Consider the following 13,511-nt stretch of genomic DNA (forward strand, 5'->3'; position numbering starts at 1 on the left):
TTAGGAGAGCCGGTCCAAGTTTAGCAACACCATAGCTTGAATCAACAGGCTTAGATTTGGAGCAGCAAAATATGTAACTTTCCTCTCGTCTTAATTTCTTACCCACAGCGATGTATTTGTGCCTTAACCCTTTGAAACCCGGATTGATATCAGTTTATTTGTGCTGTTTTCAAACGGCTTTCACAAGCTGTTTGACCATTTGAAACCTCAGCAAAATGATTTGATTTCTTTAAAAAATACAACAGGAAAAAAAAGCAAGGCAGAAGCAAAAGTATGCACACACATCCGATCCAAACTTGGAGCAGATGCTGAACCAAACATAAACAGTCAATAGTAAAAAGGCAAAAAAATGGCTTGCACGCTGCAGGGCTCCAGTTATCACTTATTTAATGCCCCAAAGTGACGTTTCATCAGACTGAGACAGTCTGATGAAGAGCTGTCTCACTCGAAACATCACTTTGGTGCATTTAATAAATGATATCTGGAGCCCTACATTGTGCAAGCCATTTTTTGCCTTTGAAAAACAGCAATAACCATCTTGGCGAGAAATGTCCCACAAACTGTGAAAAATTAGTAAAAGGTAACAAGAAAATGACCAGAAAATTTGTTTTTACAAAGGGGGAAGGATTTTTAGAAAATTATCAAAAATTAAAATAAAATGAAAAGGAAAACAAGGGTCCAGAAAATGATATTTGTAATTATTTTAACTATATATTAAAAACAAAAAGTTATATGTTATGAAACAAAAAAAGTATACATCTATCTAGGTTCATCATTTTTTTCAGGTCATTTTTTAATTTGTTTTTGTCATTTTGTCAAGTCATTTTCATTTTCTATTGACTAATGTCTTGTTTATTTTTTAACTCGTTGTCTGAATGTTGGGCAAAACATCTCCACTCACAGCTTTTAAGACGATTCATATTAGAATCAAATTCAGAATCAGGAATACTTTATCGACACTTAAGGGGGAAATTGTAGTTTGTTGCAGTCGCTCTGATGCTAACATAGAGAATTATTGAAAGTAGATATAAGTACCAGCCCAGGGTAAATTATATAATACAAAATAGAAAAACATTTAGAACTAGCATTTCAATATTTCAAATTATTAATAAGTATAGTGTGCTGAGTGTGTTTAGTGTGTAAAAACATAAAAGTATTATGCTACGATACAATATATAAAACTAGCATGTAAGATAGAAATAGAACATATGTGTACAACAATAAACAACACACTTTATAGAAAAGCAAGAAGAACAATATGAATATATATACTACATACAATATGTGTAACATGTATTAAATGTAGCCTACATTCAAGAGTTAAAAGAATATTTCACATTGTAATAATTGCACAGGATTGTTGTAGCTGAATTATTCCACCAGGTATTGCAGTTAAGACGGTGTACGAAATATTGCACCATTTTTATTTTGATCTATACACGTCCCAATCATCATTGAGAGACATGTATTGATATGGACTTAAGACTAGGGCTGTGCGATACGGCCAATTGTTTATTTCGTTATTTTTTATTTTTGTTTTATTTGATTTCATTTCTGAGAAAAACATTTCCTGTATAGTTTGTACCCTAAGTGGAACATACAGCCCTTGAAAAAGCAGCAAAGCAGCAAAATGAAACACTCCAGGAAACTAGTATTGCATGGGGAAATTTGAACTCTTTGCACACGTTACTGCTGCAGCTCAAAATGTGAAAATTCACCTGTACAGCACATACAGTTTCCAGTTTTTTCTTTTAGTTAATCATTCCCACAGAGCATTCTATACATTGTCATTTTTCTACATACAGTTACTTTGTGCATTAAACGTTAAGTACACTGCCCTGACTTAGAAGCTACTTTTATGCTACACATTACATTCTCATGGATACATAACTCAAATTAAAGCCTAACATTTGTGAAAAAAAAAACATTTAGCAAAAAAAAAATAAATAAAAATCAATTAATTTAATAAAACAATTAAATTTTTATCACAATGAAACAATCAAATTAGTTGAAATCAGTTACCATAAATGTCAAAACATTATTCCTGTCAAGTTTAAAGGCTGATTTTTGCTCCCTGAGTGAAATAGTGAAAATACTTTAAGACATAATTTCTTAGCCGTTTAAATTTGCATCTTTTCTGGTAAAATTTGGGCAGGACTGGACAGCTCTGAATGGCTGTAATCAAGTTTTTGTCCATTTGCATTTGCCAGTGGAACTGTTGTCGAGGCGTGGATATCAGATGCTCATCACATGCTAATGTTGCCAACTTTATCTGTTGATACACACATCAGTTGAGTTTCAGTGTGCTTTCTGTAGAAATCAACTTGTTGGTTGAGTAACTGGCACAGGCTTTTGCTGGTAATCAGCAGTGTATGTGCAACACAATCCAGCCAAACTATCACACATAAACATCAGTGCTCGTTCACCAGAAGCCCACGGGCCCCTCACAGCACCTAGCTGAAACCACAGGCGCCCTCCACTCCTTCCAGCTTAAGTGGACTCTAATAAAGTTGCTCTTTGATGCATTAATAACCTCCTCCTCCCCACTGGGCTGTGGGGCCAACTTCCGAACAGCACCCCGCATATCCTCGGCTGACATGCACTCTTTAATTATTTCTTTCTATGAGTGTTGGAGCGAAACGAGGGGAAGAGGAAAGTGATGACATACTTCTAATGAATCCTTGAATAAATAATACTGCTGTCTAAGCTTAAGGCATCCTCAACCAGCATTACAGGGAGAGAGGTGCAGAGGATGCAGAGAGAGGAGAAAAAGATGAAGAAAAAAGAAAAAAAATAGATATGGAGGTAGCTAGCACACCTGAAACGACAGTGACCTCTATTGTATGAGATTTCACCGCAGCCTGAATTTTACTGTTGCTCAGCTTCATTCTCAGCTTTGGTCCAGCTTGTTTTCCAGAGTGTGATTCATTTTGGTCAAATGGGATCAAAATATCAAACTACAATAACCAAAATTTAAGAACAAATTTGCAGAAATGTTTATTATAACATTGAAACATGACATTTCTGTATCCAGTGGAAAAAAAACAGCTTTTTGGAGTGGAACATATGGAAGACAATAAACGTATTATATTATAAGAATTTATTTTGTTTATAAACCAAAGTGGGAAATATGTGGCATTTGTTGGCTGGTTTTCTCAGTGGTTTTGTGTTTTTCTCTCTGTATGTAAGATTTCACTGCCTGGATTCCATTATGACAAGTTTAAGAACGGGTTTTTGGTGAATAATTAACAAAACATAGATTTTACAATGCAAAAACAATAAATAATAAAAAATCATAAATTCCTACTTCCCATGTCTGCACATTTGTTAATACTTTTGAAATATTAGTTAAATAAATTAAGGGCTCATTTTTAGATTAATGAATTCAACACCTTTTGTCACCTTTTAAGGGTCAACAGAAACTCTGCCTCCCACCAGTTTAATATTTATTTTCTGTTACTTGCTTGTGTTCTTTAAACTTTGCTTATACCAAACACTACAAAATGTTTTCCTCAATCGAAGCTCCCAGCAACATATTGCATATACTTTGACAGCATTTCATAGCAGTAGTTTATTGATTAAATTTCACATTTCATCATATTCTTAACAACCAAGTAATAGACTGTGGATTCATTGTTATCATCCCCAGTTTAAATCAGTTTAGTATTATACAAAATGGGTTTTGCTCTGTAAAAAGCTGAAAAAGGACAGCCCTTATTATTATTCTCATAACTTATGTTCCCGCATTCTCCATCTGCACCGTGCACAAATATCTGCATAATTTTAGTCAGTGTTTGAATGTCTTTTTTAGACTGTGCACATTATTTACCTGTGCAGCAGCTGCATGTTTGTGCACTGTGTGTGTGTGTGTGTGTGTGTGTGTGTGTGTGTGTGTGTGTGTGTGTGTGTGTGTGTGTGTGTGTGTGTGTGTGTGTGTGTGTGTGTGTGGCACCAGCCGTCCTTCACAGTGGCCATTTCTCCACTTATCAGAGGCAGTGTGAGATTGAGGGCCATCACCCGCACTCTGTTGCCATAGTGAAGGCAGACGGAAGGCAGCTTGAGTGACAGCTGATCCCGCCACACACATTTTCTCCTCCTTCGTGCTTCTTGACACTCCTCTTTCTGTGCAGTCGCTCCTTTCACGGCAGCTCAATCACTGACACAAACTGTAACTGATCACCTGTCGAGATTCCATGTCAGCACACTCGCTAGGAGATTCTGCCGTGTGTCACAGAAAATACTGTCGCTGACTCGCCAACGGGGGCAACTGGGTGTCCGATACTGTGGAGCTACGTCACAGTAAACTGCCCAGTACTGGGGCCCCTCATACCATACAGCACACTGCCACATTTTGTTTAAGAGCCCTAAAATTGTAACATCGCCGCACAGTTTGTTAAACTATACTATTACTCTACTTAATCTGTACCCTATCCCTCTTATGTCCTATTCTTACTAGCTTTTCATGTTTAAATTTATTTACTTGTTCATCTATCTCCTATCTGTTTTTATCATCTTATCTTTATCTTATCCCCACTGATGGGATGTGGTCTTGTTATATTATTTCTTTAATATTTTTATCATCTTTTATTGCATTTATTCTTGTATTTCCTTAAACTTTTTTCATTGAGTACTTTAACTGCCTTTTTGAAATCTTCCTGTTTTATTACTTTTACTCCTTTTATCTGCTTTATTCTTTTTGATCTTTTGTATACGCATTTTTTTCTGACCTTTTTTGTTTGGTTGTTCTAGACCTTTCTCTGTTAGGCATGTGTGTTAATGTTTATTTTTATTATTCCCCGACTTCCTGCCTCTGCTTTTTTACATCAAAGCACTTTGTAAACATCTGTTTTTAAAGGTACTTTATACATAAAGTTATTATTATTTTTAGTTCACAGCACACACATTTTTTTTTGTAATCGATTTAATGTTTTAAGGAACAGATCACATCAAATACAATTTTTCCCATTCTAAAAACAAAAGCAAGGAATTTAAGACATTTTAAAGCCACTTCCCTTGAAGGTGACTTAAAGGAACAGTTCAACCGAAAATCAAAAATGTTTTTTTTTTCCTTCTTAGCTGTGACTCTATCAAGCTAGATTATTTTGGTGTGAAATGTCTGCCTTCTCTCCAGTATAATGGAACTAGATGGCACTTGGCTTATAGTGCTAAAAGCCAAAAAAACAGCAATGTCAATTTCTGCCAGAAAAGCATGACCTGGTTACTCAAGATAATCCTCAGATCTTGTTGTGAGCAGTCATGTAAGGAACTATTTTCTTTCTACCACTGTATCACTGCTCAGAAGGAAGTGTGCAAAGAAAGCAAAAGAACAAAGAAAAGAAAAGAAAAACAACACATTCATATGGCTTTTCATTGTTATCTAAGGCAACCTAATACTAATAATAAATGTCATTAGTTTTTATGAATTAGTGGATGGGTGGGAAAAGGGGAAAAGCTGGGTTGGCAGTTATTTTCTGATCCTTTGAAGGTCACCAAAACAAAAATGTAAATTAAAATGTTTGCTGTCTTGACCTGCAATCTATGTTAAAACATCTAAAAGTCACTTGAAAAAAAAAAATTAAAAATTAAAAAAATAAATATGAAAAATAAATGTATTTAGCATTTCAGTTTTAAAGTATCAAAAGTAAACAAGTGGCTTGTGGACTAAACATATTTAAATCAGTGTTCGATTGAGATATAAGTATGCTACTTGTAGTTTGTGCAAGTTTGGGCAACTGTGAGTGAGGCTGGTTGGCACTAAAAATAACAGTAACAGCTGTGGTCCAGTAGCAGTTGTGGAACTGTATTTTGACAGATAAAAACTATTTTGAAAGATTAAAATGAATGGTTTTATTGTAAATTAATTATTAGTATTTTTAAATGATCAATGGAAAAAGTTATAAGACAGTCCTGTAATACATTATCTAAATAAATTGTTTGGTTTTAAAAAAAATAGACAGATATGGCATGTTTTCTGGTTCTTTTTTTAATTAAATGCCCAAATGGTTTCCACTGGTTCCTCAATTTTTTGTAACCAACCCCATAATATGAGTCAAGGAAGCCTGGGATGGGGCTGGTTGGCTCAAATGAACAAAATTAATTTAATCATAAATCACCTAATTTTAGAAAATAATTGTTTACTATAACATTATTCATTCAGTCCTAAATGCTTCTGCTTAAAATATCCAACACCAATTATACCAGATAAAAAAGCAGAGCATGAAAAGTGTGCCAACCAGTCCCAGTCTCCCCTATTGGACATTCAATTTTGAGAACTTAAATCCATCTTTTTAAAGGAAATACATAAAAAAAGTTTTGTACTTTTTTGTGTACTTTTATTTTAATCTGTCTTGTAAAGCTTAAGAAAAAAAGGGGGGGAAGTCAAAAGGGAAGGGAAGTAAGTAAAGGGAAAACAAAAACTTAAAAGCAAGTTGTATTACTTAAAAAAAAAACGAATTATTGCATGAATCATTTTTATTATTAATTGTAATTATATATAATTAATCTTTTTTGGTGAGTATATTGTAGTGAGGGACCTGTATTCATCCCTTCCATCCCTCACTTTGTTTGCTCAGATTGGGCAGCTGGTGTTCAAGGGGATGAAGCGTCTGAACCGGATCCAGTCCCTGGTGTTTGAGACGGCCTACAACACCAACGAAAACCTTCTCATCTGCGCTCCAACTGGCGCCGGAAAGACCAACATTGCCATGCTGACCGTCCTTCACGAGATCCGCCAGCACCTGCAGCCCGGCGGCGTCATCAAGAAGGATGAATTCAAGGTCTGAGACACACACACACACACACACACACACACACACACACACACACACACAAACCAAAGATCCAGAATAGTGGGTCGCTTATTGCTGCTTTGGTGGATATGATCCTTATTAAATTGTAGGAAGTCCTTTACCTGGACTGACTGTAATTATCCGTCTGGCTGTCACAATCAAAGTCTGAATTATAAAAGAATTCTGTGTAATATCTAGGAGCATCTGCGATGTAATATTTCCAGTGTTCCTCCACCCCAGAGTCTCTCTACATGCCTCATGGAGATTAGGCGTGCTCCTTGCTGAGACTCACACACCCCATGCAGAGATTCAGATCTGATCCTCAGAGCTGTGGATGCTGGGATTTCAGGCAGCCTTTAAATGGGAGCTTTCTGATAGTTTAAAGTCAAGGACAGCTGGATTTACTTGATTATGTTTCCTCCAAGAGGCTTCGTCTGTTTTGCCGATTTGTGCAGCTTTTTGTCATTTAACCTCAATAATGAGCTGTACCAGTATTATTTTTTTTCCTTTCTTGTGTGTTTTCTTGAGTGTTAAAACTGAACTAAACATCATTCTGCACTAAAACACTAGCTTAAAAACACTAAAAACCAAAACCATGAATGTTAAACAGTGTGCTCTAAATGGCTTTGCTTTTTGACAGCTGTACAGCAGCTGCACAAAAGTGTCCTTAAAACATTTAAACAGTAAAGGTTTCCCATCACAAAGAGAAATGCCAGGTTTAGACAGGATAATTTTACCTTTCTACCCACCCATATCTTCCTACCTGAAATGCATACACTGAATTCTTGCCTACAGTTGGGCTGTCCTGAGCTGACTCAAGGATTTGGGATTGATGCCAGTTCAGACATTTTGATGGATCAGTATTGGCTATTAAAAAACTTGATGCATTCGCAATTTATTACAGTTACACCAGGTGTCAAAAATGTCTCTTAAAAACACTGGAATCACTAAAAACTGCTTAACACAAAACCTAAACAATGCAAATATCCCGCTACATAGGTAAACACCAGTTTTGGAGTAGCTGTTTGATTACAGATTAAACACTCCTGTAGGTGGGTTTCCATTGCAGATTTGCAAAAAACTCAAGCATTGTCCAAAAAAACACAATAGCAAGATGACTTCTTTTCCAATGAGTGATGTTCTGCGACTTCTCGCACAATGTTATGCAACTTCTCACTATAACATTCCAAGAAGCATGGCGATGGATGTTCAAAACATTCATAAAGGGGAACAACGGCCTTTAAAAAAGAAAGAAAGTTTTCAGCAGGCTACGTAACATGATGGAAAAAAAAACTACAGCATTGCTCATGATCGCACATATTGCCAAGGCATGCTCGGAAATGACTGGGTGGCATTATCCTCGTGATAAACTGAAGCTGCCTGCCAGGAGAAATGTGAATGGAGTACAGACTTTAAACAGCATTTGCAATATAAGAAATATGCTGTCACTTTTCACACACAGAATTGATTCAATGTTAACGCTAAACACTGAAGACAGGGAAACTTTGTCTTGCCTATCTAACTTCTTTCATCTTCCAGTAAGTATACATTATGCAAGTCTTGTCCTTCATAGCTGAGAAATTCACTGGAATGGATTAATCCAGGACAGGATTTCAGGACATGTCATTTAAACATTAACAGCTTTATTTCTATTGCAGCCACTGCAATAGTCGTCATTATTTCCAATTCAAGGCCACATAGGCGTGTTATGCGAGTGATAATAGAAAGGCGAGCCCCTTATACATGGGAGCGGCCACGAATGAGGGAATTCTGGGGGGCTATAGTCCACAATTTCAGGGAGGAATTGTGGATTCAAAACTTACTGATGATCTGCTAAACTTCTGAAGAGTTATGTGATGCAATAACACCTCTTGTAGCTCCTGCTGCATCATGAGGGAGCCAGTTCGTAGTGACAAGCACAGAGCCATAGCATCATGTGACCTAGAAAAGCCAAAAAGTGTTTCCATTGCAGTTTTACAAAATATGGCTTTGTTGAATCCTCCGAAATACCGTTTCATGCAAGTGTAAAAACTTTTTTGCAAGATGGTCGTTTTCCATCAGACATATTTTATATTTGCAGTTTCAATTTGAGCTGTTTGAGGGTTAATAGAAACCCACCTTATGAACATTTTCTCAATCAATTGTACACTTTATCTCTTTCTTATACAGTTAGCCTGTCATTTCTCTGTCACAGTTGGAACAGTATTTCTTTGTTTCAGGCTTTTCCATGATTTTTTGCTTGTACTATTTCATGTCATGTTATGTAGTGAGAACAAGTTTGCGGGAGTCTGTCGATGTAAAGCTGAATGTGTGTCTACACTCTTAAGAAAATGATTATTATTACATTATACTCTCTTGCTGTGCTTACTCTGGCAAAAAGTAGCTAATATGAATTGAATGTTTTTGCAATATTGAGATATAGGAATGCAAAAGTTTAATGGTATTAGCGGATATTCACCTTCTGCCTAGCTGGTTTTCTGTTGTCACATAAAGCATTAAGTTACATTATAATGCGTTCAAGCTGTATTTAGTAAAAATTAGTTTTTGGTGTAGGCAAATTATAATGTTCTCATGATGTGTGTACATATAATCATGTTATATTTTGTTTTTCTTGAGAAACTTGAGTAAATACAGTTTGAAGGAGACATTTATTGAGTGTAGTTTGTTGAGAAAATAGATATTAGAGAGGGAATCATGATATATTATATATAGTAAAAAGGCTTTTGAATCCCTTTTCAAAAAACATTTTTCCTGAAAAGGAAGTTTATTTTACAAGGTAGTTTCATAAATTTGTATGATTGAATTTGTGTTCATACAAAAGTAGTGTAATATTGGGCTGAATGACTTTAACCCTTTGAAACCTGTATTGAAACCTGTATTTTTCTTGCACTGCATTTATTTGCCTGTTTGACCCTTTGAAACCTGAGCAAATTGATTTGAGTTCTTTTAAAAGCAACAACAAAAAGACATTGGTATGGGCTATCTTACCAAAATGTTAACTGAAACACATGTATCAATATGGCCCACAATTACACAATCACTGCATCCTTATTGAGAATGCATTAGAGCAGACATTATTATCATGGACAGCTAATAGACATCTCATTATGACCAGATACTGACTATAAAGAACTCAAATCGGAGGCCAAAACAAAAAAAAATGTTATTAAGAAAGCAGTACCTACAGTACCCACATTCACCAACCTGTGTTCATGCTCTGGGAATCCCGACTGTGTGTGATTAATGCGTTCTGTAATAGATCATCTTGGTTTTACAGTTAAAGCCCTAAGTTTCTGCTTCCCTTTAATATTTAAGTAAGTAATCCAAGTAATCAAACTGTTAACTGCTGTTCAGGAGGAGAGACAGAAGGTTTTATTGTGTTAGACTGTAACAGGCTGACTATCTACATTCCACATGGCTTTTTCCCTTTTATGCTTTACTTTTTGTTAAATTTCAGGTAATTTTCTTGTGCTTTTTTTTTGTACTTTTTTTTGTTAATTTTTGGATCATTCCTTCTTGAGTTGTCCTTTGCTTTCCTATGTTTTAAACAAAATGAAGCTAGATAAATAAGAGAAAAGGTAATTAATAAATATAAATTAATGCATCAGGTTTCAAAGGGCTAAATTCCAACATCCTAAATTTGATTAATCTGTTAAGTAGGACTGGACTATCTGGGTTTTATCAGATTTGCGTAACAGAGACCATGCAACAAAACTGAACCTTCCCTCAGCTGTCATCTGGTTTTGCTAAACAGGACATGCATGAGGTTACCTTTTTTCCCCCACCAGCTTTCCCCCAGTGAGAAGAGCTAAGACAACCCAGTATAGACAGAAATCTGTAAATAAAATAATATAAACTGTTCTAACACTGGCAGATCACTTTGTGTTCATGTGGGAGCACATCACAAACTGAGTGAGAAACGAGGTTTCGAGGGGCTTTAATGCAGAGCTGTTCAGCTGTCAGAAGTATTTAAAATGCTTTACTGATTTCAAAGTAAACCCACTGTTGGCTGTGAGTGCTCTGTGCAGCTGTATTGTGTAGCGGTAAAAAGATTTAACCCTTTGATACCTGAGCAAATTGGCCTGATTTCTTTCAAAAACACAGTAAGAGGGTGACAAGCAACTTAACTAGAAATGGTCTTAAAAATGACAACAAAATCACTTGAAAAAATAAATAAAACTAAAATAAAATAAAAATAAGAAAAATGACCTTGATAAAGTGCTAAAAATATTTATTAAATTATTTTTTGTTTAACATCGGTTAAATGTATCTAATATTCCCACCCAGCTTATATTCAGATAATTTTCCAGTCAACTTTTAATCTTTTTTTTTGTTGTTTACAGTTTGCAGGACATTCCTTGCCAATTTGCTTGTGATATTTTTTTCCTGTATATTTGAAAGGAATCAAACGTTGTCTCAGGTTTCAGAGGTTTAAATGCTAGTGAAAGGCATCTCAATGCAGCACATGAAAACTGAATTCAGCTGTCAGTCCAGCTGTTAAAAGGGTTGAAGGTCTCAAATCAAAGGCCAGAAAACAAAACAATACATGATTGAGAAAGCCTCACCGAGAATATCCTTCCTTTGTGAAATATTGTGACAGTGGTTTTTACCTTATGTGTGTCTGTCTTTTTATCTAAATCTTAAAAGGGCAGTTTCCGTTGCGAGCGTCATTTCAGGAGTTTATCACGAACACTTGATTTTGAAAAAAATAGAACATGAAAGTGGTCAAAATTAAATACAGCAAGATTTGGAAAATAGAGTCTTAAATATACGCATAAGAAGTCAGCTATTGGCAGCTGAGTCTAAAAATATTGGTTTGTCTTCATAAACCCATTGTGTCAAATCGGAACACACACTCGGATAAATAATTCAGACATCCAAAAGGCTTTGTTCTCTTTCATGAAGGCTTACACACACACACACACACACACATATACACACACACACAAACGGCGTCGAGCAGTGCCAGCCAGTGACGATAGCCACTTTTCATACATCACCATTAAACTTTAGCCATGCAAGTGACTGGCATCATATTTCTCAATAAATAGTGATTTGTGCTGGTTGCCAGGGAACAAATGATCCTGCCTCTGTTTGCTCATTTATCACCACAGTGTCCTTACAGTCCCCCTCCCCTGCCCCCCCCCCCCCACAGCTCCACCCCCATCCTGCACCTTCCCCACTCTGCCCCTATCTCCTCTCCGTCCTCTTCATCTCTCTGTCTGCCTGCCTCTCTCTGCAGATCGTATATGTGGCTCCCATGAAGGCCTTGGCAGCCGAGATGACTAATTACTTCAGTAAGCGGTTGGAGCCACTGGGCATCACCGTTAAAGAACTCACTGGAGACATGCAGCTAACCAAAGGAGAGATCCTGCGAACACAGGTACACACACACACACACACACACACACAAAAAGTTCTATCACATCTCCAAAGAACTGTTCAAACTGTCAGTAGAAAAAGCCGTCCCTCCTCCAGGTTCCCTCTGCTCCACATGTATGTTCTCTAGCACCCCCAAGTGGATTGCACTGTGACATTAATTGGAGGCCATTTCATCATGTTTACCCCCAAAATGCATCACTCACAAGTCTGCCAATTACTCGTCACAATTGTGAAATGCAACTCGATTCCTAATTGAATTGTTAGTAACTGCAGAGCTGTGGATTTATAGTTGCTTTCAAACAGAAAACAAATGATAAAAAGGCCTGTTATTAACACTCAGAGGGCTGCTGTTACTGTTAAGGCTTCAGGAGAGGAAGTTAGGTCAGTTTTATTTCTACTGTCCATTAATAATAATAATAACTTTATTTGTATAGCACTTATCTAAACAAAGTTACAAAGTGCATAAGAATAAAACAAAGAAATACACACTTTCAATAACAATATAATAGTTTTATTTATTGTAATAGTGTGCACTGGGGCAAAATACAACAAAAAGGAAATAAAACACAAATCACAAAATAGTACAATAATAATAACACATTATCAGAAATAAACTGTACAGCATACAACACCTTCTGTCAGAGTAACTAAATGGCAGGAAAGCTTGTTGTTTGAAGGACCTTCATGCACGGAATTTCAATATACTTATGTGTACACGGCCTGTCAGGTTCATACTACTATATAGTGTCTGAAATTCATTTTTCAAAATGAAGGGGAATAGAGTAGCCCAGGGATGAAGTTTTTCAGTAGGGCAGTGTAGAAGTTAGCATTGCCCTGGTTCCATCATCAAAAAGCCTGTGTGATTTTTTGTTTTTATAGGATTCTGAATCATTGCAGAAAATAATCTCTGTGGTCAACAAACGGTCATGAAACTTAAAAGTTTCGTTCAGCAAGATAATCTTTGCCAATGAACATTGCTTTCAGCATTTTTTGAGTCTAAATGCAATAACCAGAAGTAAAAAGCTAATATTAGGCTATAAACAAACTACATTATGGTCGCACAGCTTAACATTGCCACCGCACTGAGGCTGTAAGGCTGTGTTCTGCACAGCTTTATGTTCTGTAGTGTCATTCAGCAACATGTTAGCAACGGCACAATAAAAGCTTCAAAGTTCACAATTGGATGTTCACTTACATATTTTATGTCATCGAACAAAACCTGAAAGTCTCTTCAGCTTGTGTTAACCACAGACTTATTTCTAACCAGAATACGTTAGTGTCCTTCTTTTGGTGGCTCCCTCTTCTCTCCTGTCCGCTTGCTCTTTTCTGTCCCGGCTGTAT

The 13,511-nt window shown here is 36.3% G+C and overlaps 1 protein-coding gene across 1 annotated transcript in view; it reads left to right on the plus strand.

Annotated features, from left to right (window-relative positions):
- Nucleotides 1–13,511, plus strand: part of ascc3 (activating signal cointegrator 1 complex subunit 3) — a 203,964-nt gene that overhangs the window by 63,752 nt on the left and 126,701 nt on the right. The window contains exons 9-10 of the mRNA XM_042490728.2: nt 6,573–6,776; nt 12,031–12,171. Of these exons, the coding sequence (XP_042346662.2) occupies nt 6,573–6,776; nt 12,031–12,171 (345 nt within the window). The remainder of the gene's footprint in view (nt 1–6,572; nt 6,777–12,030; nt 12,172–13,511) is intronic.

This window comes from Plectropomus leopardus, chromosome 11 (assembly GCF_026936395.1).
Source record: "Plectropomus leopardus strain MGB_pleo_1.0 chromosome 11, ASM2693639v1, whole genome shotgun sequence".
Taxonomy (NCBI): Eukaryota; Metazoa; Chordata; class Actinopteri; order Perciformes; family Serranidae; genus Plectropomus; species Plectropomus leopardus.